The sequence below is a fragment of the Rhizophagus irregularis genome, chromosome 1, assembly GCF_026210795.1.
Source record: "Rhizophagus irregularis chromosome 1, complete sequence".
Lineage (NCBI taxonomy): Eukaryota > Fungi > Glomeromycota > Glomeromycetes > Glomerales > Glomeraceae > Rhizophagus > Rhizophagus irregularis.
The window spans coordinates 3,158,134-3,185,355 of record NC_089429.1 but is presented as its reverse complement, the minus strand read 5'-3'; the positions used below and the strand labels follow the sequence as shown (position 1 = coordinate 3,185,355).

Genomic DNA, 27,222 nt, shown 5'->3' with positions numbered 1-27,222 from the left:
GAGTAATAGTTGGAAGTATAGAATTATCAATAAAGACCCATGGTCCTAGATCTACCGTGCTTTCAATATCTAATGTTTCATCATTCATATTTGTTTCATCAGATTGATGTTCATTAAAACTATCATCATCATCATTCTCACTCATAATTTCTTCTTCTTCTTCAAATACTGTATTCAGCATGAGTTGAATATCATCATCTAACTTTGAATTGCTATCACCGTTACTTGTATAATTTAAGTCTTTTTTAGCATGTTTGAGAGAATAAAGATATATTTTCGCCATTGTCTCTATAGTTTCTGGTTGCAAATTTATACGTCTCTTACCAAAGAGCCATCCTATGGCTGAAAATAATCTTTCACAACTTGCCGAGTGTGGGGTTATTGAAAATATTACTTTAGCTAGCCGCGAAAGAGAAGAAAATTTCCCATCAACTATGGAATTCCACCAATGGTAAGCTGTGTCATGAACTGAATAAGACGTGTTATATGGTTCAGAATTATCAAAGTATGCACGAAGTTGTGCATCAAGTTCTAATCCAGAATTTTTTTTATGCCCAAGGTTTTTCCAGATTCGAAGGGCACACTTTCTAAGACGCTCAAATTGATTATTACGCATTCCATGTCCTAACAAATTTGCAAAATTATATTATTAAATGAATTTAAATAACAATAAAAAAAATAATTACCTCGGTATTTAGGATGAAGGAAGAAACCTAACAAATAGATATCCTCGTCAAACTCTTTATATCTATTAAAAAAATATTTAAAATTAAACATTAATTTTGAATCTTCTATTAAAGATACTAACTTAATACATTACCGCTTATTAAAAATGCTAATACAAGAGTTTCTTAACTCTTTATAATCATCAGTTGGCATTGACTTAAAAAATGCTGCGATACGAAGAAGATGCAGATAACAATCTGCTAAAGTTACATTACTTCCTTCTAACATGAGAATTGCTTTTTTTATCGGCTCCAAAATATCCGATAAAATACGAATGTCATCAAAAAACCCTCTTTTTTTCAAAATTGCTTTTACAGCTTCATTAGAGATTTCGCGTTCATGATTGTCCAGGACCTAATTGAATAAACATTTTTGTATTAGGTTTAATTATTATTAATTTAAATATAAAGTATACGTACATGTAATAAAGCATCTTTTAATCTGTACACCGAAGATGTACATTCATGGACTGTCGTCCATCTTGTTTCGATGTACGTTTTCAGCCCTCCACCTGCAATATTTTTTGCATCAATCGCTTCTTTAAGCCAAGTGCTGGCAAGGGTTGAATTTTTGAAGTATCTTGTTAAAATATTTGCTCGTTTTACAAGACATTTAACTTGATCTACTTTGACAATATCACTACTTATCAGATTGATGCAATGGGCGATGCATCGTATATTGATAATGGATGGATATTCATTCGTGATTAATCGACGGGCACCTGCGACATTGGCAGCATTGTCACTGACAATAGCGACAATTTTGCTTATACCCACTTTACAAATTATATCATTTATAACTTTTGATAAATATTCAGCGGTATGTGAATTTTTAGAAAGGTCTTCAAGTTGTAATAGATATTCCTTTCTCGATGGTGTCCAGCAAAATAAACGCCCATAAGCTATTCCCTCGAGGGTCTGTCCAACCATCAAGAGCTAATAAAAAATATATGGATAGTTATTTTTTTAATAAAATATTTTGAAGCAATTATAGAAATTATAGATTTACCGATAGTAAAATTAGACTCTTTTTCTAATTCATTGTTGACTCGTGCATTGACTCTGGATAATTCCGCCTCCAATAAAGTACCATTTAGTACTCGTCGCGAAGGTGGATCGTATCCTGGCTCCAGCGCTTTTATCATGTCGATAAACCAAGGATTATCGATTGTGCTAAAAGGGCGGTATGTTGCACATCACGTAGGCTTTCGTTATCACCCTCCGGTCTAATTCATCACTCCGTCCTTTTTCTATTTTACCTCCTCCGTAAAAATTCTTAATTCCCGTTTGTCGAACCCTTTTGTTAGGATAATCTGATTCATCTTCATCTGCGCTTTTTCCTCTTCTTTAGCAAGATTTTTCCCGACAATTTTGGCAAAATACAATGAAACATCATCGGGGCATTTTTTACAGTGGTTTGCCAAATGTGCACTGAGGACTTGGGGCCTTCCTTGTCTCCAGTATTGTCGACAGTAACTACACGTCGCTGAATAGTGTCCTCTCGACTGCATGTTACCTTGTATCATATGATTACACCATACATCTGATGGTGGTCGACTTTGCTTACCTTAGAAGGACCGCTTGACATGACGTTATAAAGAGCAAAACTTGAAATTAAAAGAGTTTGTCATCAATATCGTTTTAAAGTTTGATTTAGTAGTACAAGATGTTGATTGATTAAGATCACGCCTAATTGTAAATTGTGAAGTTTAAATTTCAATAATGTGAAAATTTGTAAATTTAACTGGACGAGAAAAATTGAACAAAATTGTCCAGAAACAATACGAGGAATAAGGTGACCAGAAATGATACAAGAAAAAAAAGTGGACAAAATTGTCCAGAAGCGATGGATGTCCAAAAATGATAGAAAAAAAGTGGACAAAATTGTCCAGAAGCGATGGATGTCCAAAAATGATAGAAAAAAAGTGGACAGAATTGTCCGGAAGCGATGGACGTCCAAAAATGATAGAAAAAAGTGGACAGAAGCGATGGATGTTCAAAAATGATAGAAAAAAAAGTGGACAAAATTGTCCAGAAGCGATGGATGTCCAAAAATGATAGAAAAAAAGTGGACAAAATTGTCCAGAAGCGATGGATGTCCAAAAATGATAGAAAAAAAAGTGGACAAAATTGTCCAGAAGCGATGGATGTCCAAAAATGATAGAAAAAAAAGTGGACAAAATTGTCCAGAAGCGATGGATGTCCAAAAATGATAGAAAAAAGTGGACAAAATTGTCCAGAAATATTACGAGTAAAAAGTGTATAAAATTGAATCAAAGAAGTCTTGGTATAGCATGATATCATCATCAGACGAAGTTGATTGTGATGAATAAATAGTATGTTTAATTCAGTATAATAACTTTGACAAAAAAAAATTATAAAAATAACACTTCTAATTTTAACAATTTTTAATATGTCGGGATGACGAATTCTTTATTTTGAATTGATGGTTTTTTACTTGATATTATTTTATTTAACATTGCAGATTTGCGATACAGTATTGATTTACGGATTCATTGCGGATTTGCGATACAGTATTGATTTGCGGATTCATTGCGAACTTGCGGATTCATTGCGGATTTGCGATACAGTATTGATTTGCAGATTCATTACGGACTTGCGGATTCATTGCAGATTTGCGATACAGTATTGATTTGCGGATTCATTACGGACTTGCGGATTCATTGCGGATTTGCGATACAGTATTGATTTGCGGATTCATTACGGACTTGCGGATTCATTGCGGATTTGCGATACAGTATTGATTTGCGGATTCATTACGGACTTGCGGATTCATTGCGGATTTGCGATACAGTATTGATTTGCAGATTCATTACGGACTTGCGGATTCATTGCGGATTTGCGGATTCATTGCGGATTTGCGGATTCATTGCGGATAAGGTTGCTTGCTGAAACCTAGGGGTTTAGGCAAGATGGCGTTTCGCCGAAAAGCGAAATTCTGCCGAAACTATATTAAAGTTATATTAAAAAACTGGCGAAACTTTGGAGAAAAGCGAAACTGCCGAAACTTATTATAAATGCCGAAACTGCCGAAACTTTGCCGAAACTATAATAAATCTATAGTAAAATTTTGACGAAACTAATCGTAGGATTTTGAAGAGGTTTAGACAAGCAACCTTAATTGCGGATATGCAGATTCATTGCGGATATGCGGATTCATTGCGGATATGCGGACTCATATGCGCAATTCAATTCTTAAATCCGCAATACTGCAGATTTGGAAAAGCAATTTCGGCGCCATCCTTACCTACAACACTATATATCTTTCAGAAGAAACCCAACTATAAGCTAAGATTCGCAATTTAAAAATTGACCAATAAAAAATCAGTTGTCATATGCACCTAAAAATAGCTACTCAAATATATATGATTTGAATTTAAAAATTGACCAATAAAAAATCAGTTGCCATATGCATCTAAAAATAGCTACTTAAATATATACGATTTGTTTATTTTTCTATTTTTCAAAAATGCGTTCTGGTGTTTTTCTTTCGAACGCAAACTGAAGTAATTTGCTTATTTTTTATCAAAATTTATCAAAAACATTTTGTTAAGTGATTTTTAATATTTTATTATATATGTTATAGTAATACGAAGAAACTTTATATTAAATAGTAACGGTTTATTAGATAGAGCTATTAAATAGGTGCGCAAATACTAAATACGTGTTTTACCATATGGATCTTTTGGCTTGCTGTTGTAAGATACTAAACATAACGGTCAGCTATTGATTATTATATTATTGTGACTGCTGTAAAAATACAATATTAATTATATATAATATATAACCAGCTGAACACATTTAATTTTGAAGGTCAGGAATTTACTTATGATTGTAATTATTATGTAGCACCGTCAGACTTAATTTATAATTGAAATATCAAGTTAAGTGGATTGCCAGAGACTGATAAGACTGATATCGGGAAATCTTAACTGGCCGACCTCTCAAAATGAAAATGTATAAAACAGAAGAGCTTCCAAATAATTTTAGCAATTCTGAGGCGAGCGCTTTTTTTTGCATATTTTGTAGCCATCTCTTGTAATATTAGCTAGCTCAGATATATAGACATTGATACTTAAGTTTGACAATCAATGATAACGTTCCTTTTTTTACATTTTGTAGCATCTTTCAAAATAATTAAATTACCTATAAGAATGTTTTATCACTTTTATGTGCGTTTACGTACTTAGGAATACTTTGTGGCTGAAGCTCATAAAATACAGACCGCCTTTGTGAATAAACTTTACACGTAAGTATGTATTTATTGTTTCTTTAAAAATTGTCAAGTTTCAATTATGTTATGAATCATATTGTTAAACCTTATTTGATTGAAATACAACAGAATGGTAAAAGATCAATCGATTCAACATTTAATCTTCTGGTGATGTTTTTAGTGTTTTACCGCAGTATTTTAAACATAGGCGATATCAGGTGATCAAAAATAGTCTGATATATTGTGAACTATTAATGAATGAATGGTTTAGTTTTTATTTTTTTTTTAATATTATGGAACGGTCGCTAACCATTCCTTTTTTTTTATAGGTTCAGGTGGATTCTGAGGAACGGAAAAAACTAAAGATTCGGTACGAATTTTTATTTTTTTTATTTTGTTTATTATTATGGACAGTTTCTAACTATTCTTTTTCTTTTTTTTTTTAGGTATCGGGTGAAGCATGTGAACATATCTTGTTATTATTTAGCGTGTAAAATATAGCAGGTATGAAACAAAAATTATAAGTATTTTGTAATTTGTAATAATTAATAACAGCACTAATGAATGACGTTTGCTTCACATCCAACATCATGATGTCTTTTATTTAACCATAATAATCAAATCAAAGTTGGTCATCCTCTTTTACGAGTCCAATTTTAATTATTATATCGGGAATTACCATTAGTAAATTGTAAATGTATTTCATGTCTTTTCAAAAAAATATATTCAAATCCATTCAATCAATTGATATGATGAGTTGAATGTAATTTAAAAAATTTAATAAATAAAAGAAATTTTTATATCAATAAAATATCATTTTAGTATCATTTTAATGTTATAATATTGTTATTAAGATCATTATATGATATCAATTAAATACTTTAATCTGTACCATTATGATGCAGTTATGATATTGATTCAATATTTTATTAATGTTATTTTGATGTTAATTTTAATCACTATGTTGCAGTTATAACATCAATTAAATGTTTTATTTATGAAAAATATTCTAACAAATGTTATTCTGATATCAGCATTATATTAATATAATATAGATATAATATCAAATTATATGTCATATCATTGTCAGAATGATATTCCTGCGATGTTATGGTGAATCAAAATCACATCGATCCAGTAAAAACTAACTTAACGTCATCAATTCGATTTTTGTTATAATATTTTTAAGACATCGATGTGTTGTAATTTCGATGTAATTTTGATATCGAATCGATGTCGCCGAATAACCCCAAGTTTCAGTAAAGAATTTGTAATAGTGTATTTAGATGATATAATGATTTACTTAAAAGATTTTGAAGAATATATAGAATATATTGATAAAGTATTGAACAAATTAAGAGAAAATAACCTGATTGTGAAATTGAAGAAATGTAACTAAGTTTGGTAAGAGGAATATTGAATTTTTAGGACATATAGTTGGAAGGGATAGTTTAAAACCAGATGTGAAGAAAATAGAGAAAATCAAAGAAATAAAAATACCAGAAACTGTTACATAAGTGAGATTATTTTTAGGATTGTGTTCATATTACAGAAGATTTATAAAGAATTTTGCAAAAATAGCAAAGCCTTTATATCACTTAGTTAAGAAGGATGTACCATTTAAATGGACAGAGAAACAACAAGAAGCATTTGAAGAACTGAAAATAAAATTAATGGAAAAACCAGTATTAGATTATCCAAATTTTGAGAAGGAGTTTATATTAATAACAGATGCATCAGAAGAAGGATTGGGAGCAGTACTATCCCAGAAAAATGAAGAAAACAAAGAATTTGTTATAGCTTATGCTAGTAGGAGTTTAGTTGGAGTAGAAAAGAACTATCCAATAACGGAATTAGAATGTTTAGCAATATTTTGGGGGATTAAACATTTTCATAAGTTCTTAGCCCTATAAAAAGTACTATACTTAAAATATACTTAAAATATATTTAAAATATACTTAATTTAAAGAATAAATGTATTTGTAACAGCCTGTTACATATCTTATTTGTAACAACTTTTTTTTATTTTTTTTTTAATAATAAATTTAGTGTGTATTTTACAAATAAAATTTTTATATGCAAAATTTAATTTGAAAAACTTTTACTTAATGTACTTAAGACAGTTTCATAGACAAAATTTTAAGTTATAAGCAGTTTCTTGAAATTTTTAAAAAATTCTTTTGTCTTAGTTACACAACTGATCTTTTGTTTTTGTTTACATTACGTCTGATCTTAAATTTTAATTGGATAAAATTGGGGTTGTTACAAATAAGACGCGTAACAGGCTGTTACAATTAGATTTATCTTAATTTAAAAATTGCAAAATACTTGTAATATATTTTTAATATATCTAAAATATACTTAAAATTATCTTAAAATATATGTCTAATATATTTAATTTTTGCAAATTATATTTAAATTAAAATTTAAGTATATTATAAGATTATTATAAGTATATTTTTTACATACTCAAAATATACTTAAAATATATTATGAAATATATTATAAGAATATTTTAAGTATGTAAAAAATATATCTATAATATACTTAAATTTTAATTTAAATATAATTTAAGTATATTTTAAGTATTTGGGCAAAAATTAAATATATTAGAAATATATTTTAAGATAATTTTAAATACATTTTAAGTATATTATAAGTATTTCGCAATTTTTAAATTAAATATATTTTAAGTATATTTTAAATATATTTTAAAAAGTTTTTAATTATATTTTAAATATAAATACTTTTTATAGGGTAGCAGGAAGAAAATTTACAGTTATAACAGATCATTCTGCACTGAAAGGATTAATGAATGCTAAAGTACCTACAGGGAGAAGAGCGAGATGGGTAATGGAGTTACAACAGTATGATTTTGAGGTGATACATAGAAGTGGTAAAGAAAATAAGAATGCAGATGCATTATCAAGATTAAAATTTGAGGAGAAAGTTATAAAAAGGGACTTTGAAAGCTTGGATCAAGGAATAATGAAAATGGAGTATAATAAAGAGAAAAAGTTGAAATATGTTAAATTTGAAAATAAATGGTATGAAGCTAAAAGATTTAGAGGAAAATAGGACAATATGAAATATTTTAATGATAAAGAAGCAATATTGTTGAACTTAGAAGATAATACAGAAAAAGAATTATTAAAGAAATTAGGAAGAAAGAATAAACCACAAGTTGTTATTATTGACGGACCAGATGGTACAGAAAAGTCCACTATAGTAGAAAATATGATTAAACGGTTAGAAGAAAAGGACGGCTTAAAAATAATATTTAATAAGTTTAAAAGAAAAAGAAATGATGATAAAAGATTTGAAAAGCCTTTGAAGGAATATGAATGGTTATTTAGAAAACAAGTAGTAGAGGAAATTAATAAGAGAATAGTTGAATTTATGGATGAAGATATTATAATATTAGATAAGTCACCATATTGTAAATACTTTTATCAAAAGACCAAAAGTTTTGATAGAGGATATATTACTCCATATAGGAATCATAAAATGGAAAAAGAGATATTTAAATATAAAGATATTATAGATAATGCGATAATAATTTTCTTAGAAAATAAAGAATGTTGGAATAACTATATTGAAAGAGAAACTAAGAAAAGTAATAAAGGACATAAAACATCATATGAAACGTTAAATGAAGAGGAATATATGGATATGGTGAAAATGTTTAAAGAGCATCAGAATATTTATGAGAACAAAGAAAAATATAAAAGAATTAAAATTAAAAATGATGACAAAAGTTGGAAAAAAGTATACAAATGGGTCAAAGGATTTTTGGAACAGGGAGATTAAAATATTAGGAATATGAAATAGAGGAGAATATAGGGATATGATTAGGATATTTAAAGAATGTTAAACATTTATGAGAATAAGGAAAAATATAAGAATATAAAGATTAGGAATGAAAACACAAGTTAAAGAAATGTATATAAACAAGTCAAAAAACTATTGGAAAAGTAAAATGACTACTGAAAATATTGGGATAGGAATATATATTTATATTATACATAAGAATACAAGTTATCATTGCGTATTATTTGAAGATAAAAATATAAGGTTTATTTTACCTTTTGAAGAAGAAATAGAAGACATATTAGTTAATGGAAGAAGATAAATATAACGAGATAATTGAAAATATAGATAATGAACAACATTATAGAATAAAAGATGGCTTGTTATATAGAATAAAAGATAATAAAGATTTGAGAGTAATAAGAAAATATGAGTTCAAAGGATTAATGTATATTGCACATGACCATGAATTATCTGGACATTTTGGAATAAATGCAACACATGAAAAAGTTAAAGAGAAATATTATTGGAAAGGAATAAGGTGAGATATAGAAATATATGTTAAATCATGCGATAGTTGTCAAAGAAGAGGAAACCCGATTGGAAAACATGAATTAAATGTAATTAGAGTTAAAGAACCATTTTATCAGATTGGAATAAATGTTGTGGGACCATTACCAATAACAGGAAGAAATAATAGATACATAGTTACAGCTATGGATTATTTTACGAAATGGCCAGAAGCTAGAGCTTTAGAAACAGCAGATGCTAAAGAAATTGCAAGATTCATTTATGAAGATATAATATGCAGACATGGATATCCAAAGAAGATATTAAGTGATAGGGGAAGCCATTTTAATAATAAATTAGTAAAATTGTTGATGGAGGAATTTCAGATAAAACATAATTTTTTAATGTTTTATCACCCAAAAATGAATGGATTAATTGAAAGATTCAATAAGATATTATGTGAATCATTGGTGAAATTAAGTAATGTTGAAGATTGGGATTTAAAAGTACCAGGAGTTTTATTTGCTTATAGAACAAAAAAGAATGATTCGATGAAGTTAAAATCAGGATATTTAATATATGGAAGGGAAATGAAGACATTATTGAATTTAGAGGATGAAAATGTTACAATAACACAAAGAATTAATAGTCTAATTGAGGAATTACCAAGCATTAGAAATCAAGCTAAAGAAAATATTGAAAAATCTTAAGAGAAACAAAAGTTATATCATGATAAGAAAAATAAAATAAAGAAGAAATTTCAGATAGGAGATAAAGTATTATATTACGATGCAGCAAAAGAAAAACAATGGTCTGGAAAATTAGAAGAAAAATGGAAAGGATCTTATTATATATACGAAAAAGTTTCTAAAGGATCTTATAGAATCAAGACTATGGAAGGAAGAATACAGAAAACACCAGTAAATAGAGAATTATTAAAGGAATATATCGATAGATCAAATTTTGAAGTTATAATTAGAATTTGATGGGACTCAAATTTTTCTTGGAAGAGATAACTGTAACCTATGAAATCAAGATAATCACGTGATCGGATAAATAAAGGACCAAATGGAATATGGATAAACATTTAACCGATGGAAGAATATTTAACCGAGATAATTAGAGAATATGATGTTATAATTATATAATATCTATTTATAAGTATTTATTTATAGTTTAGTTATTTATAGTTATTTATATTTAGATTAGTTATATTTAGTTTAGTTTGGCTATAAATAATTTAGCGTGACTTAAAGATTAGATGGAAATAGATGGAATCAGATGGAAAGATGATAATCTATGAGTTATAATTATTCAAGTTGAGTCATAGATTAAAGATAATATTAGAAATGATTTTTTTTAAAAATATAAATAAGAGTGGAATTCAGTAGGAATTCTGCAGTCTCGATTTGGTATCTTGACTCAGGATGAAATTAATATTAATAAAGAGTTATCATAGTGGTTTCACTATGAACAACGATTAATAATTAATGATTCTAATATGAAATTAACAGTCCAAAGTAAAATTAAAAGTTATTATGTGAAGTTTATTTACTGTAAGAAGGAATTATTGTAGTTCGTAAGTTAAAGTTATGAGTTAATAAAGGAATGGAACGTTATATATGAAAAAGGATATAACGAAAGAAAATAAGAGAATAAGAAAAATCTAAACTAAGCGTAATAAAGTGAATATAAGAAATTGTGTTTACTCACGGATGGCAGACGTAGGTGACACCGAGTAGAAATTTGATATTTTGATAGTATAAATTGACAAAGGATATTATGTACGGGAATAATACAGTCACGGCTTTTATCATAAAATTCAGATTTCCACAATTCGACGTTACAGCTCTTGTCTTAATCATTAATATGAAAATAATATTGACTTTTACTCGTACTAGCTGGTCGATACCAACGAATATATGCCAAATTATGTTCTATTTGTCCATTTGGCAAGTTGACTGTATGTTTAAAGAAGTATTGAATTTGTCCAGGATAACTGTCGACTTCCCTATCACTAGTTATAAATTTGGCTAGGACATACGAGCTTTTTGTATGTCGAACTGACATTGCAAAACCAAATACTTCAGAACCAATTCAGCATCTTCCAAATTGATTTATCTTTACTTGAATTATTATAGAATCTTGGATAATTTCATCTGCTGATTTGTTAAACTTATACGTTTCAATATAAGAAGCATTATAAAAAGTAACCATCAGTTCGAGCATTGACTCAGTCATTATTGCTTCAGAACTAGGCTTTAGCATTTCTTCAGGAAATGGCTCGCATCCAGTAATAGTCGATTCCTGTATGTTTTTAGCATTTAGCCAAAACTGCTCTAGTTCATCTGAAGAAAATTGGTCTGCAGCCGATATTGAACCAGTTGTGGGTCGATCTTCAAGCAATTCTAAACCTTTCGTTTGAATGTCAGAACTAATGATATCTCCAATTAGATTATCATTTATTATCTGACGCATTATTTCCGGTTCAATTTGTCTATTACTTGTTGGCAACGAGCCTTAAAAATTATTAAAAATAAGATTAACAATGTCCAAATAAAGTAAAAAAGTAAAAAAAAAGAATATCTTACTGAGTATTTTATTCATATGCTCAAATGAAAAACACCAAAATGCATATAATGAACCAAAATCATTCAAACAATCGCATAAATAGAGTAAAAGGTGAAGATTAGGCGTAATTTTTACTCTTCCATAGTGTACTTCAATAAGCTTAATTATTTTAATTAGCCTCTCATGAGCTTCTTCCATTAATTCAATTTCTAAAATTCAGCTTACTAAAATAGAACAAACTCTAACGAAATGTGTTAAGATTTTTCGATCTTTTGATGGTAAATGTTCTCACAATGAGGTAGTTGTGTAGATCATAAAGAAAATTTGCCACTGATCGGCTGTATAGTTCAAAAACCCTTCTCTACACTCAATATTTCCAGGAATTCATCCCAAATCAGCCGGTACTTTGAATTGATTCATTTTTCTTGAATCTTCTTTAGATTATTCAGGATTAAAACACCCTTATCAATCCAAATCCTCTTTATTATCCACCTTGCAATTCCTAAGAATAAGCAGTGCATTGGATCTACAATAATAAAACGAATTAGGTCAAAGTACGGCAATTGAAGTAACTCCGACCATCTAACTTCTTTTTCACTAACGAAATTCTTTCTTAAATTGGTGGAATTGCAACTTCGCTATGCAAGAGCATTCCGATAATGTTTGGTCAAATCGCGAGTAATGAACTAATTCTCCATATCCTCCATACCTGCAAAATTATGTTGGTGATCTTCATAATTTGTTCATTTCATATACCGATGGCAAGAAACTAAAGCTGAAATATGCCCGCATATTTTCTGAGTAGCAGGAATATCGCATAAAATTAGTACTAAAGCTGCACGAATATTTTTCCCGTTTTGGCACTCAAATGTTCGATTTAAAGTTATTCCACTCTATAGTAACTCTAATTCATTGACAATAGGCGCAATATAATGATTAATCTTGTGCAAGCTTACTTCGTTCGGTCCTGGTAGTAGACCGAGAACCAGCAAATTTTCGCACTTGAACCAAATATCACGGGGGTAAATTACAGATAGCCACGTAAATTACCCGATACTATAAAATATACCATCGTAAGGCTGGAACCAATCAAGGTTTATCATCAGTCCTAGATGTGAATCAGCTACTTCTGGTCAGAAAATTTTAGCTGAATTTTCATCATCAGCTTCTCTGAATGTTTTCCAGATTTGACCGTCATATATATCGGTCAGTATATGGCCAAGTAAATAAAATTATTCATTTTCCATAACTGGGCGGGTCATGTAAATGTTAAAAAAAGATATTTTATTTAGTCATGTAATTTTAGTTTTGACCAATCATAATCATAAAAAAATAATTTTTTTTTCCATTCGATGACCCGCAAAATTTATTAAATCAACCAATTAACTTCTAGGAATCGGCTAAATTTTTATTAAAAAATATTTTTTTCTACGGCTAGATCAAATTTAGCAATTTTTTTCATGAGAAATGAATAATTTTATTTCTTTTGGCCTATTATCGAATCGTCGACAATTTGATACATGTTGAAGTAACCGTTCAAAGTGAGGCCGATAATATAGAACTTCCAATTGTTGATGAATCAGTACAAACGGATATATTAATTCTGGCTTTTTAACCTCTTTTTCAGCCAAGACCATTTGATACGATTTCATCCTTCAAGACGCCGAATTTGGAAATTCGACGTGACTGCATCTTATGATACCGATACTGTCATTTTTTTGAATTTCGTCCATGTCTGTCTTGTTATATAATTTATGACATTTCGGACATGACACGAAACTATAGAAACGATCTTTCAGACCTAGAGCTCCGAACGAGCCGAGTCGAGTCGAGTTATATGTAAACTCGATTCGACTCGAGCTTAAATGAATGAGTCGAATCGAGTTAAAATTATAAAAATATAAACCTCGACTCGATTCGAATCGAGTTGGCCCGTTAAACCGAATCGAGTCGAGTTGAATTAAATCACGTGATTTTAATTCGGCTATGCTGATCATTTCCTTTTTTTGGCGATAGCCATTCTACAAAATTCCATTTTTGTAATTTTCAAAAAATTTTCGTCTCGGATTTTGTGTAACATAATTTCCAAAAAAGGAAATTCCATAAATTTGGCCGGAATTATGTTTAATTCGGCTTAACTCGACTCGACTCGATTTTATTAAATTATTAACTCGACTCGAATCGATTCGATTTGATTGTAATTTTCAACGCGACCTCGACTCGACCAACTCGCGAGTCAACTCGACTCGTTTCAGAGCACTATTCAGGCCAAGTTGAATTCTTGCCAGATATAGAGAGTCAGGAAAGCTATCGTAAATATCTCCGCCAATTTCTTTTAACACTATTTTCATGAATTTTAGTTGAGATTCGGTTGCTGTTTCAGGGAGATTGAACTTTTTTTGAAAGGTTATTATCCACAATAAAATCCATGAAAATTTATCATCGATTGTCATTTTTACTTTCTCTTGATATGATTTAAAATCTGGCGGTAAATAATTTTCAAAAGTATCGGCAAAAGTTCCATCATCTGACTCATTGCCATCAGAAGAGGAAGAAGTATCAGTATGTTGTTCATAATCAGAATTGCTCAAATCTTCTGTTCCTAAATGTTCGAGCATAATTTGTGGGCGATTTGTGTAGCTTCTTGTACGGCTTCAAGGTAAAAAAATATATTTGTTTTCGTTGTATTCTGGAGTTGTTGAATTATCTTTTTCATTTAATGGAGTTGTTGTCGAATCTTCTTCAAAAGGAGTTATTACCGAAATTTCTTTATTTAATGGAGATATCAAAATATCTTCATTTATCAGATTTTCTTCTAACGAAGTTATTGTCAAATCCTCTTCTTGATAAATTAGTAACAATAAAGCCAAACTACTATTAAGATTCGAGTCAGTTGTATTTTCCACCGCTTCATGAAGCATTTTGGTTCGTAATATAACCAGTTTTCCATTACATTTGTCACAATAACAAGGAACTGGACTTTGGTTCTTTTTTTGCTAAACCTTCTAGAAGATAGTCAGTTTGCTATCCTTTCCGAACCCATAATTTGATTAATCGATCTTCTTCTAGTCATGTTTTATAAAATTTGACAAAGAATCAGTTATAATTAATATATACTTTAAAATTTAACGAAATTTTGACAAATGAAGTCAATTTTTCTCTTGATATTAAAATTTTATGAAATTTTTTTTTTAATTTGAAATTTTCGGTTAAATTTGATCTGTTAGTAATTGATTTAATAAAAGTTTAATTTCGAGATTTCAATTAATTAAATTTTCAATCATGAAATTTTTTTTTTTAATTTAAAATTTTTGGTTAAATTTGATCCGTTAGTAATTGATTTGATAAAAGTAATAAAAGTCTAATTTCAATTAAACTTTTTTTAACGATTAATTAACTTTTAAATCAAATTTTGGTTTTATTTTTATCAAATAGACTTTTTTCCAGGAAGCTTATTTTGAATTTTGAATTTTATAGAGCTCCATCAATCGAATTTTTTTCACAAAAATAATTTTATTTTTTTGATAAATAATTCTTATAATTTTTATAAAATCTGCTTATAAAACTCCATCAATCGAATTTTTTTCGTAAAAATAATTTTATTTTTTCAATAAACAATTCTCGTAATTTTTATAAAACCTGCAATACATTTTTATATTGATCGTTAAACGTAACTTTTATATAAATCGAAAGAAAGTTCTACTTTATTTACTAATTTTACTATTCTTCTGTTTATTAAAATCTACTATAAAGAATGAAACAATCTGAAAAAAAAAGTGTTGAAAAAAATCATCAAGAGTTTCACAAATAAACTTCAGCACAAAATCAGAATCTGCAAGTTCCAATTCTCCCAAACAAATGTCGATATCGAAACAACAAGAATCTGCAGCTTCAAGCTCTATCAAAACTCAAAAGTAAATGTCAAACAACAGGAATCCATAGCTTCCAGCTTTACCAGAACCCAAAAGCAAGCGTCAAAACAACAAGAATCTACAGTTTCCAGCTCTACCAAAACCCAAAAGCAAACGTTAAAACAACAAAAATCTGCAGCTTCTGGCTCTATCAGAACCCAAAAGCAAACGACGAAACAGCAAGAATCTGCAGCTTCTGGCTCTACCAGAACCAAAAGCAAATGTTGAAACAACAAGAATCCGCAGCTTCTGGCTTTACCAGAACCCAAAAGTAAGTAACGAAACAGCAAGAATCTGCAACTTCTGGCTCTACCAGAACCCAAAAGCAAGTGATGAAACAGCAAGAATCTGCAGCTTTTGGCTCTACCAGAACCCAAAAGTAAGCGACGAAACAGCAAGAATCTGCAGCTTCTGGCTCTACTAAATCCCAAAAGCAAATGTTGATACTAGAAACTTCAGAAGATAATGAGCTATTTCGTTTAGTGGTACCATCCAGCTTGTACCAACAAAGCAGGATGGTACTACTATACATGTTGCCGAAACTTTTTTTCAATTTCGGCCGCATTTCGGCACCAAAATATAGCTACTTGTAGATATATCAATAAAATTTTTTAAACCTCAGATAATTTGGGCCAGATCTGCAGCAACTTTTGGCAGACTTCAGAAAATTTTGGCATAATCTGCAATAATTTCGAATCGGACTTTAAAGTTTTGGCCATATATTAAATATATGTTGTCCGAAATTCCAGAGCCTTGCCGAAATTATGTAAGTTGGTCGAAATTCCTCAAAAGTTCTTTCATAGGTTCTTCAGACCCAGATTAACCTATTTGAAGCCTAATTTCAGCCAAATCTATGAAATCAGATGATCTTGCTTTGAAGAGTTTGTCACGTGGGCGAAATAGCCGAAATATTTCGGCAACATGTATAGGTACTACCAATTCGTAATGTAATCGTACAAAGAGAACTAACTCCATTTACACGTACTGAACCTTATAGGAGTAATATCCATCATAGGAAATTAACGCTAGCATGCACCAAACCTTATTATAAGAGTAATGTCCACTATAGAAAATTAATGCTGATTATTCGTACTGAAACCTATAGGAGTAATTGGACTAGAGATGTAAATGGTGAGCTACAATTGATTTTTGTATTCATTTTAGAGTTCTGGTCGACTTTAATGTTTTTTAGAAACGGTTAATCTCTGAGAAGAAAATGTCTACTTACGGTGAAAAATCGATGAATTAAATCGGCAACTCAATAATGCAAATGGCAAGTTGCGTGATCTATGGCTAGATGTCGACCAATTACAATCGTATAACAATATACTTAGCCAGGAAAACAACGTCTTGCGTCACTGACGTTCATCTGACCTTCAAGATATCGAATTTGAAAAGAATCAATGACCAACAAAGCGTAGGAAAGGAAAAAATATGGTGTGCGATTCTGGAGATGAAATGGAAATAGATGAAGAAGAAGCTAGGGTTCGTCTAAAAATCCTTTTTCAATGTATGCTTTTAACGCTCACTAAACTGATATTTTGTTCAATTTAAGCTGAAAAGAAGACAATTTTAAAAACTTTTCCAATTGAACTAGAATTAATATACGATGAAAAGTTTAGCAGTGAGTCGAATAATGAAATTTTTTAACAGATTATACTTTGACTAATTGAAGCGATGAAGCTAAGGTATACTCTACGATAAAGGTAAGTCAAGTCTTGGCTTGCCGCTTTACATAAACATTGCAAAGTGCGTTTGTTACTATATAAACAACACAGCACTTTAGACAAAGATAATCGTCGTCTACATCAAAACAATCGGTTAAATGAGGTAAATAATTTTTTTATTATTTCAAAAAAAATTTCATCATTCGTCAAAACTTTAAATATAGAAAAAAGTATGTCGAGTTAAAGACGCAAAATCGCTTTTCGATAAAAATGACGAAAAACTAGAGAATTATGATCGAAAAAAACTTTTGAATGTTTTAAACGATAACCGATATCACGTTCCAGAGTATTTTGAATCGGATGAGAAGCAACCAGACGGTAAAAGACATATCAATGTTTATAATCCGTCTTGGAGATCTGAAGAGGTTTAATAACTTATTTGTAGTATTTTTATTTTTTATTTTTTATTTGTTTTATTTTTTTCATAATAGGATTGATTTTTTTTCTAATAATAGTTAATAGATTTTTTACAAAATATTTTGGACCAACATGCTTTTTCTCTTCAATCTGCACAACTGATACGAACACGAAATTATGATGATGAGATATATAATATCGTCTCTCGTCATACACAAGGTGCTTCAAATTGGACCTACGTGGAGCAGAATACGCTAACTGATACCAACTTTTTTGAGCTGGAAACACCGATTCAAACGATGGAGAATCTAATAATGGCAGAAAATGTGGAAGTGTCAGCGAAGATGAATGAAATAGAGGTAATAGAAGATTCAGAACCAATGGGAATAGAAGAATCAGAACTAACAGAAGAATCGGAACTAATGGAAGTGAAAGAATTAGAACCAATTGGAGTGAAAGAATTACCAGAAATGGAAGATGAAACAGACAAATGATATAAATTTGTACTTTGATTTTTATTTTGAGTTTTTGTTATACTAACTTTTTTTCAAATTTAAATATTGTGAATTCGTCATTTTTTTTGGATTTTTTTTTGAAAATTATGGGTTTTTTTGTGGAATTGTGGATTGAATTTTTTATTTTTGTAGGAAATTTTTATTATTTTCGTATTATTTTAGTATTATTTTGTATTATTTTCATTATTTTCATATTATTTTAGTATTATTTTCGTATTATTTTCGTGATTTTCATATTATTTTAGTAGTATTTTTATAGGAAATTTTTATTATTTTAGTATTATTTTAGTATTATTTTAGTATTATTTTAGTATTATTTTAGTATTATTTTAGTATTATTTTAGTATTATTTTAGTATTATTTTAGTATTATTTTTGTATTATTTTTGTATTATTTTTGTATTATTGTTGTAGGAAATTTTTATTATTTTCGTATTATTTTAGTATTATTTTCGTAAGAAATTTTTAGATTTAATTAAAATAATTGGTAAATCAATTGAAATAAAATTACTGTTTTAAAACTTAAATTTGCTAAATTTTGTTAAAATTATTATGGTCGATTTTATTTATTTTCGCAAATCGGCAATTTAAATCAATATCGATTTTTAGACGAATAGTCAATTGTTTATGACGAATTTCATTTGCATGGCAGGTTCGAATTTTATTGATATGTACAGCCGATTTTTTTCAACTAATTCAAAAACTTTGCCAAATTTTAATTGCGAGTGGCAGGCGTTACGGTGCAAATCGTTCATAAAATTAGTTGCTGATTTTTTTGGTACTGATCGGTTAAGGTCAGACCAAATTTCATCCAACATTCAGCAATTTAAAATTTTGCCGAAATGGACTATTCTGACCAGTATAATTAATTTTACTCTGAATTTAAATTCATTAATTTTGAAAGAAAAAGGGGGATGGAAAAAAAAAAAACTTAAAATCTTGTAGTCCAAATTAATTGGTATAGTATCAACTATTATTTTTCTCTTATTACCTGTATTTTGATTATTGCATCCTGTTGGGTGGATATAGGCTATGATAATTTGTTTGTATGATATATAAAACTTAATATCAATAAAGCATATATAAATCATTTAAAAAAAAAAAAAAAAAACATTGAAATAATATCAAAATAACATCGTAATGACATCTTTAAGTTAAATTTAAATATGTTATTTCAATGTCATTTTTATATCAAAATGATAATATTTTATTTTGATATTATATTGATATTAAATCAATATTGAATCAATATTAAAATAATATCAAAATAATATCACTTGAAACTTGAATTTCTGTAAAGTAGGAAATGAGAGATAAACAAAAATAATAAAAAATAAACAAAAATATAATGAAAATACATAAAAGATAAATCAAAAGAGACATAAAAATGAATAAAAAAAATGAATAAATGAAAAGATATAGGAAAACAAAAATAAAGAAAAAAGAATAAAGAAAAATGAAGATAACCATACTAAAGGAAATGAAAAAAAAGTAAAAAATAGTAAAAGAATAAAGAAATAAAAGAATCAAAGAGAAAATAAAATTTAATAAGAAAAATAAGAAAAATAAAAAGGGAATAAAGGGAAGCAAAAAAAGAATAGAAAAAATAATGAAAAAAATGAAGGGAAATAAAAAAAACAATGAAAGAAATAAAAGGAAATAAATACTATGAGAAAATAAAGGGAAAATGAAAGGGAATAAAAGGGAATAAAATCACTAAAAAAATAAAGGAAATAAAAATAACAAAAGAATGAAGAAAATGAAATATAAATAAAATTGACTACAAATATTTCTAACATTATATTTTGATTTTTATAAATTTAACCAAAACTTATATATAGGCTGTATAAAATAAAACAGATTCTTAATCAAAATATACATTCAAAATGTTTTTTGAAGTAGCAATTGACCCTTAAATTAAGTCTAACCAGAATTATGCATAAATCTGACCAGAATTAAGGATTATTACCTAAATTATATAAACTTTAACCTTACGTAATACAAGTTAACATAAATTTGGTCACAAAAAATTTTTTGTTAGAACTGTTGTATTTACTGTATTAGAAAAATGGGAAATCTTCCAAAAAATAGGACGCGTAATTCTTACCATAACAAAGGTTTGTTTCATGTATTACGTAACAATACTTTAATGATAGTAGTAATGTTTAGTTATTTAACTAGCAAAACAAATCCGAAAGAAACTTATCCGTAAAGCAAAAATAAAAAAAGATTTTTACAAGACCTTGGTAAAGGAAGGGAAAAATCTAGAACTTCCCACGTTTTATCGTGAAGTATGTAAATTTATGAATTCTTATTTAAATAAAAAACTAAGCGAATGTAACGATTAATATATGTAGATTTTCGATTTTGACACAAATATTGAAAAAACTTTCGCATCATCCTTAAGGAATGAATCAGAAGTAGAAAAAGGGCGAAAAGATCAAAAAGACAATATAGAAATAAAGGTTGGCTGTCGTGTTTTTTTACGAATGTATTCATAAAACTTATTTCTAACGAGTGCTAATATTTTAGAAATCAAAAAGCAATAGGTTATTTTAATTCATACTTTTTTTTTTGCTTTGATGAGTATAATTTTTTACATAAAGTAACTCCTTTTTAACTAAATGCAGAAAATCGAAGCCTAACCCATTTTACAAGGTTTTTCAAGAAAGAGAACGAATCCACCGAGAGAAGTGTGCCGAAAAAGAAGTAAGTTAATTATTTGTTGTATTAATTAATGAAATTGAAAGTCTTATGTTAGTTTAATCCTGCGTAGTCAATACGGGAAGAACGAAAACTTTATAAGCAAAAAAGAGAAGCTTATAATGCTCGACGTAACAAAACGAAAAAGAAACTTATGAAGTGCACTTATAAAGGACAACCTATCATGAAATCTCGAATTGATCATATATTGTCAAAAATCTAACTTTTTCAGATTAGCGATTAGCATTATTATTTTCGATATTAAATCACGTGATTTTATAAATCAATTTTTGGTACAAACTATAAAGATCAAATTTTAGTTTTAAAGTGGTTCTCTACCCGTAAATAAAAATAGATTTTTATTATGACAGAATAAACACCGCTTTAACTTTCGTCGAGATATTTTGTCGATCTAGAGTTTTCCCCTTTAATTCTTCTATAGTAAACTGTTTACTACATTTAAGTTTGTGGCTTCAGGAGAGAGATTTTTTTTTTTTTGTTTGAGTAAAACCACTGACTTTTTTTTAATCTTTTCCGTAAAATATCTGTCTAAATTCGGTTAATTATAAAAAATGATCTTAATGGATACAAGACCGTCACTGTCAGAAACGGAAGAAGGTGAGATTGTTGATGATTCTGGGACGTTTGACAGTGAAGAAGATGACAGAAGCAAGCGCAATGTTGAGGAAGTAACAATTGGTATGGCCGCTTTATCCGGCCCTGGTCAACCTTCACCACAAAGTCAAGCTACCGATGAATCCTCACTGGAACATAGGCTAAGTGCTGGAAGTCGTGATGACTCTACAGTTGAAACGAGTGGTAGGGAAAAGGGGAACTCACATGAAAGAGTTCGTAAACACAAAGAGGATCGTAAACGACACTCTATTAGACATTCTCATAGCCATCGTCGACACCATGATCGAGAACGTGATCGTAACCACCATGGTCATCATCGACGTCACGAGTCTGAAAGAAAAAACGGTGTAGAAGAAGGTGAAAAACATCGTAAGGATGGTTTAGGTAACAACTTAAACTCGACCGATCATATGGTCGTCGATGACGACGAAACTCGTAGCGATTTTTCCTCCAATCGTATTGAACCTTCACCTGCATCTTCCCGTAAACCTAAACGTAGTAGAGAAGATTTTTCCTCTGACGATGAAAGTCATCACACATCTCGCCGCCATTCTTCTCGTCATCGATCGTCTTCTCACCACAGTGAACGACGTCTCAGTGTAAATCGGCGAAGCAAGGAACCCCGCAATCGGTATGATAATGAACGAGATTATCGATATAATCAAAGAGAATCTGTAAAGGGATACGATAAAGAAAAGGGTTATAGTAAGGAAAGAGACGGTGTTAATGATAAAGAAAGAAATCGCAAAGAATCTTCTAGGCGATACGGAGAAGAACGAGCCAATGGATCAAGTTCTAGAAAAATCATAGAATATGAAATTAGTGGCTCTGTCCCTAGTGGAATATTAAACAGGTATCAGTCTTTATTTTAATTATATTAGATTATCCAAGGCTATATATAAATATATTTTTAATCCATAGAGATGTACAAAATCCTTCACAACCACCAAGAAATTATGAATCAAAGAATGAACAATCATTAGAAGATTCTCTTTATATAAATTTTGAAACTCAAGAAGATGAGGAAAAACTAATAGAAGAAAGGCGCAAACGGCGAAATGCTATTTTGGAAAAGTATAAAAATAAAAATAATGAAACTCTTACAGTAAAAGTTGATAATAACCTATCTTCAGAAACTACAATAGAGCCTAAATTAGATATCCATGGTTTGTAGCATACGAAATTTCTTGATGTAATTGCTCGAATTGTATGTTAATTTTTTTTTTAATGACACTTTATTTAGAAACTCAATCGGCAGATACTCCGACACTGGTATCGCCAGTTACGCCGACAACTGCTTCCCCTACTTCTTTCTCTTTGACTAAAATCGAAGCTTCATCAGAAGACTTTGTTCCTGGAGAAGATCAACAAGGATTTTCTGCAGCAGATTATGATCCGACAAAAGACAGAATTGCGGATGATGAACGGCAGCTTCATCATAAATCAGTTAAAGATCTGGAATTACTGAAGAATAAAGATGCTCAAGAATCTGTTATACAGAATGATGATGTTGATATGTTCTCAGCAGATTATAAAGAAACATTAACCGAACGTAACGGAAATCATCACAATAATAATATTAAAACCAATGATGAATTTGACATGTTTGCAGATGATGATATGTTTGTTCCCTCGCCAGAATCTAAGAAACCCATACGATCAATACCAGTAATTTTCTCTTTTTTTTTTTCTATTTTTGTTTAATTTTACCTTCATTATGAGCTTATCATAGTATTTATTTAACATTGCTTATGTTACCTTGTTAAATAGATTGTCAAAACTGTTCCTGTAGTGGTTCATGAACATGCTGTCGGCCTTGTAGACAATTATGATGATGCTGAGGGATATTATCGTAAGTCAAATATGTCTATTTGATCTTTATATAACTATATATGTTTAAAGCGAATTTTTGTTTTACAGGAGTCCTTTTAGGTGAAATTCTTGACAATCGATATCACGTTTACAGTAATCTTGGTAAAGGTGTATTCAGTTCTGTCGTAAAAGCTAGAGACACTAAGGACGGGAACGACGTAGCTATCAAAATTATTCGTAATAATGAAACTATGTAAGTTACATTATTAATTCGGATTATATCTAGATACAATGTTAATTTTATTTATGTTCGTTAGGTACCGTGCTGGTATGAAAGAATTGAATATTCTCAAAAAACTTATTGCAGCTGATCCAGAGAATAAGAAACATGTAATTAGATTATTTAGACATTTTGAACATAAGGGTCATTTATGTTTAGTTTTTGAATCACTTAGGTATATAAAATCAAATGTAACATATTTGTTTTCCTTTAATTTATTATACTAATTGATTTTCAATTTTTTCAGTATGAATTTGAGAGAAGTTCTTAAAAAATTTGGTAAGGATGTTGGAATAAATATCAAAGCTGTTCGTATTTATGCACAACAGCTCTTTTTGTCATTGTCGCTTCTAAAAAAATGCAATATATTACACGCTGATATCAAACCGGATAATATATTGGTGAGAAACTTTTTATATAATTATTTTTTTGCTTTGACACATTTAATATTTTTTTCACAATATTTTTTTTCCTATTTTTTCTACAGGTTAGCGAATCCAAAAACACACTAAAAATGTGTGACCTTGGTTCAGCTTCTGACGCGTCCGAAAATGATATCACTCCATATCTTGTTAGTAGATTTTACCGTGCACCAGAAATTAGTAGGTTAAATTTTTATAATTACTATTTTTATTATTCAAATTCTACTTATTCATAGAAATTGGTTTATATAGTCATTGGCCTACCCTACGATTATGCTCTTGACATGTGGTCTGTAGGATGTACATTATACGAACTTTATACGGGTAAAATACTCTTTCCTGGCAGAAGTAATAATCAAATGTTAAAACTTATGATGGAGCTTAAGGGAAAGTTTTCGAATAAGATGCTTCGTAAAGGACAATTTGCAAATCAACATTTTGATGATGATTTGAATTTTTTATGCCATGAAACAGATAAAATAAGTAATAAGGTACGCTTCTAACCTGTTTTTATATCTGTATATATGTCTTCAATATTACTTGGGTAAAGCAATATGATCATATATATCCTAAGAAAGGTCACTTAAGTGAACAATGATTAGGAAATGTGGCATACATACTTGTTTTGAAATTATTATATCATAATTTTATTGAGTATTTTTTTTTTTTACTAAATTTATCAGGAGGTCATAAAGACTATGGTGATAACTAAACCAACTCGTGATATGAAAACCCGTCTTTTATCTAAGACTTCGAATATGACAGATGAAGAAACACGTCTTTTGAATGCCTTTGTTGACCTTTTAGATAAATGTTTAAATTTGAACCCTGAGAAACGGATAACAGTTAGAGAAGCCCTGTTACATCCATTCATAACCGGAAAAATTCAATCTTAATCAATCAGCATATAACCAAGAATGGTATAAAAAATTTTTTTTCGCAAGCTTTAATTATTAATATATATTTATTTAAAGTCATTTTATTTTGTTATATAGATACTGACAAATGCTTTAAACTAGTAGTACACAAAAACATTTTCGTAGTTTTCAACTGAATGTAATAATTATAAAGAATCACAATGTTAATAATAAATTTGATAATATTTGCACATGGCAGATAATATTTATTAAAACACTATATTTTCATTGACTTTTTGAAAAAAACTAAATCATTTTTTTGTGGCGGAGGCCTTAATAACCTTCTTGACAATTTTTTGTTCCTCGATAAGGAAAGCACGTACAATTCTGATCATAAAGAAAGATTAATAAACTAAACTAGTATCTGATTACGAAAAAATCTAGCACTTACCGGTCTCTAACACATCCAGCACAACGACTACCGCCATAGGCCCGCTGTACTTTCTTTTGACGCTTAGAGATTCTTGCATATTGTCGCGGTCTTAGCGCTGGGATCTAATCAAAATTTCTATGAATATAGAACAAACTTCATAAAAATAAATTTTATAATAAATTAATTTCATACTCCAGAAAGCCTAGACCCACAGTCACCGCAGTGAGGTCCTTTAGCAGGTTTTTTCTCATACAACCAAGTAAGCTTACCACCTAGATATGATAGTAGCATATTAGAAAGTTATTTATATATTTATTTCCTTTCAATATAAAAAAAAGTCTACCGGGAGTCTTAATAACTCTGACTCTATTTGATTTAGTATTGTAACTTAAGCGCCTTCTGTAGGTTAGACGTTGTGCCATTGGTGTTATATTTCTATAACCAAGAATAAAAGTTATTTTTATCTTAATTTCGCAATAAAAAAATCTAATTATTAAATACCTTTGATAATATCAAACGACGGATGGAAGAGAAGGATCAGAAAGATTTAAGGATCCAATATATTACGTCATCATACGGCAAAATTGCACGTGACAGGCTACGCTTACCCCAGTATCACCGTCACTTTTCTACCCCCACGTGATTTTTTGTGGCGCATCAGCCTCATTTGCTTTTTTGCGTAACATTTAAAATTTTTCACTTCTCGCTATACTTGTTAAGACTTTATTTAGCCTTCAAAGAATGACCAAAGTATCAAAATTACGCTCTAATCTTTTGATAAAGAAGATAAACAAAAAAAAATAAAAAACAGTTAATATAGTAGTTAAAAATAAACTAACAATAAATTTTATACTTAAATAATTATTTAAACTCGATATTTACAGCTTTTTATAAACTTTTTGTCTAACATTAAAGAAAAAAAAGAAAAAAAAGAAAAAGTTATGAAAGTTACAAAATCACTGTTGTAGGCTGATGTAGCACAAAATCACATGGGGATAGAAAAGTGACGGTGATACTGGGAAAGATCACTGAATATATTGTTAAAAAAACACGTTTAAGTCAAATTTTTCAGCCAAAACCTCATTTATCGTTCTAAGTAAAATTGCAGAGCAAGCAAAATTACACCTTTATATATAATTTTAACATATAATCAGTATAACCTGTCACATTTAGAATATGCGGTAAAATTAGAACATTTTTTTGACATTTAAACATTTTGCATACACTTCAATAAGATCACATAACTAAAAATAAGATGTGCTGTTTTGAGCATTCTTATCCTGGGCCATGGTCCAGATGCTTATCCTGGACTAGCAAATCTATTGGATGAGATTATTTTATGTAACATTTGTCTTTAAAAAAAACAATTCATATTTTTTTTAAAAAAGAAGTAATAAAATGTCTTTTTTAAAAGCATTTAATACTACTACTTTAAAGTAAAAATTTGTATTTTGGTATGCATTTTATTAATAAATAAGTAAAATTGCATATATAACTTTATAAAAAAGGTCTACATTATTTTTTACTGTAATTTTATTATTAAAATTATTTTAACGTTAATATCAAAACAAAAGTATAAAGTAATATTATATTAGCTTTAAAAGTAATATTATAAATGTGAGGGTTGATCACCCTTGGCTCATTGGTTAGTCTGTGAGTCTTCTCGTGAAGCCTGAGTATAGTGAGGTCCACAGGTTCGATTCTGCCAATCACGGAAATT

General features: G+C 29.3%; 6 protein-coding genes across 6 annotated transcripts; 2 read left to right on the top strand and 4 right to left on the bottom strand.

Moving 5' to 3' along the window:
- Positions 1 to 14,016: 14,016 nt before the first annotated feature.
- OCT59_000660 (uncharacterized protein) lies at positions 14,017 to 14,468 on the bottom strand (the record flags this gene model as incomplete). The annotated part of the gene is made up of 2 exons (XM_066138998.1): positions 14,017 to 14,109; positions 14,310 to 14,468. The coding sequence occupies 2 exons, from the start codon at positions 14,466 to 14,468 to the stop codon at positions 14,017 to 14,019; spliced, it is 252 nt and encodes an 83-aa protein (XP_065988440.1).
- A 36-nt stretch (positions 14,469 to 14,504) lies between these two features.
- OCT59_000659 (uncharacterized protein) lies at positions 14,505 to 14,771 on the bottom strand (the record flags this gene model as incomplete). Its single annotated transcript, XM_066138997.1, has 1 exon — positions 14,505 to 14,771. The coding sequence occupies one exon, from the start codon at positions 14,769 to 14,771 to the stop codon at positions 14,505 to 14,507; it is 267 nt and encodes an 88-aa protein (XP_065988439.1).
- Positions 14,772 to 15,963: 1,192 nt separating this feature from the next.
- Positions 15,964 to 16,293, bottom strand: OCT59_000658 (uncharacterized protein; the record flags this gene model as incomplete). Its single annotated transcript, XM_066138996.1, has 1 exon — positions 15,964 to 16,293. One exon carries the CDS (start codon positions 16,291 to 16,293, stop codon positions 15,964 to 15,966), a length of 330 nt encoding a protein of 109 aa, XP_065988438.1.
- A 4,111-nt stretch (positions 16,294 to 20,404) lies between these two features.
- Positions 20,405 to 21,459, top strand: OCT59_000657 (uncharacterized protein). Its single transcript, XM_066138995.1, has 6 exons — positions 20,405 to 20,476; positions 20,541 to 20,650; positions 20,717 to 20,824; positions 20,892 to 20,908; positions 20,990 to 21,068; positions 21,136 to 21,459. Exons 1-6 carry the CDS (start codon positions 20,428 to 20,430, stop codon positions 21,283 to 21,285), a joined length of 513 nt encoding a protein of 170 aa, XP_065988437.1. The 5' UTR covers positions 20,405 to 20,427; the 3' UTR covers positions 21,286 to 21,459.
- OCT59_000656 (uncharacterized protein) lies at positions 21,429 to 25,330 on the top strand. Its single transcript, XM_066138994.1, has 11 exons — positions 21,429 to 22,551; positions 22,620 to 22,864; positions 22,942 to 23,366; positions 23,469 to 23,550; positions 23,619 to 23,763; positions 23,828 to 23,965; positions 24,038 to 24,191; positions 24,278 to 24,392; positions 24,465 to 24,703; positions 24,896 to 25,132; positions 25,208 to 25,330. The coding sequence occupies exons 1-10, from the start codon at positions 21,635 to 21,637 to the stop codon at positions 25,106 to 25,108; spliced, it is 2,673 nt and encodes an 890-aa protein (XP_065988436.1). The 5' UTR covers positions 21,429 to 21,634; the 3' UTR covers positions 25,109 to 25,132; positions 25,208 to 25,330.
- OCT59_000655 (60S ribosomal protein L34B) lies at positions 25,149 to 26,034 on the bottom strand. The gene is made up of 5 exons (XM_066138993.1): positions 26,004 to 26,034; positions 25,846 to 25,937; positions 25,695 to 25,774; positions 25,521 to 25,624; positions 25,149 to 25,456 (listed from the first exon to the last, which is right to left on the bottom strand). The coding sequence occupies exons 2-5, from the start codon at positions 25,922 to 25,924 to the stop codon at positions 25,381 to 25,383; spliced, it is 339 nt and encodes a 112-aa protein (XP_065988435.1). The 5' UTR covers positions 25,925 to 25,937; positions 26,004 to 26,034; the 3' UTR covers positions 25,149 to 25,380.
- Between the last annotated feature and the right edge of the window lie 1,188 nt (positions 26,035 to 27,222).

Excerpts from the sequence above, each read along its gene's own strand:
- OCT59_000655 (XM_066138993.1), bottom strand. The coding sequence starts at position 25,924 with ATGGCACAACGTCTAACCTACAGAAGGCGCTTAAGTTACAATACTAAA. Across the intron at positions 25,625-25,694 it reads GTGGGTCTAGGCTTTCTGGA|ATCCCAGCGCTAAGACCGCG; the intron begins GTATGAAATTAA and ends AATTTTGATTAG. Across the intron at positions 25,457-25,520 it reads GCTGGATGTGTTAGAGACCG|AATTGTACGTGCTTTCCTTA; the intron begins GTAAGTGCTAGA and ends CTTTATGATCAG.
- OCT59_000656 (XM_066138994.1), top strand. The coding sequence starts at position 21,635 with ATGATCTTAATGGATACAAGACCGTCACTGTCAGAAACGGAAGAAGGT. Across the intron at positions 24,192-24,277 it reads TCAAACCGGATAATATATTG|GTTAGCGAATCCAAAAACAC; the intron begins GTGAGAAACTTT and ends TTTTTTCTACAG. Across the intron at positions 24,393-24,464 it reads TTACCGTGCACCAGAAATTA|TCATTGGCCTACCCTACGAT; the intron begins GTAGGTTAAATT and ends TGGTTTATATAG.
- OCT59_000657 (XM_066138995.1), top strand. The coding sequence starts at position 20,428 with ATGGGAAATCTTCCAAAAAATAGGACGCGTAATTCTTACCATAACAAA. Across the intron at positions 20,477-20,540 it reads TAATTCTTACCATAACAAAG|CAAAACAAATCCGAAAGAAA; the intron begins GTTTGTTTCATG and ends TTATTTAACTAG. Across the intron at positions 21,069-21,135 it reads AGAAGTGTGCCGAAAAAGAA|TCAATACGGGAAGAACGAAA; the intron begins GTAAGTTAATTA and ends AATCCTGCGTAG.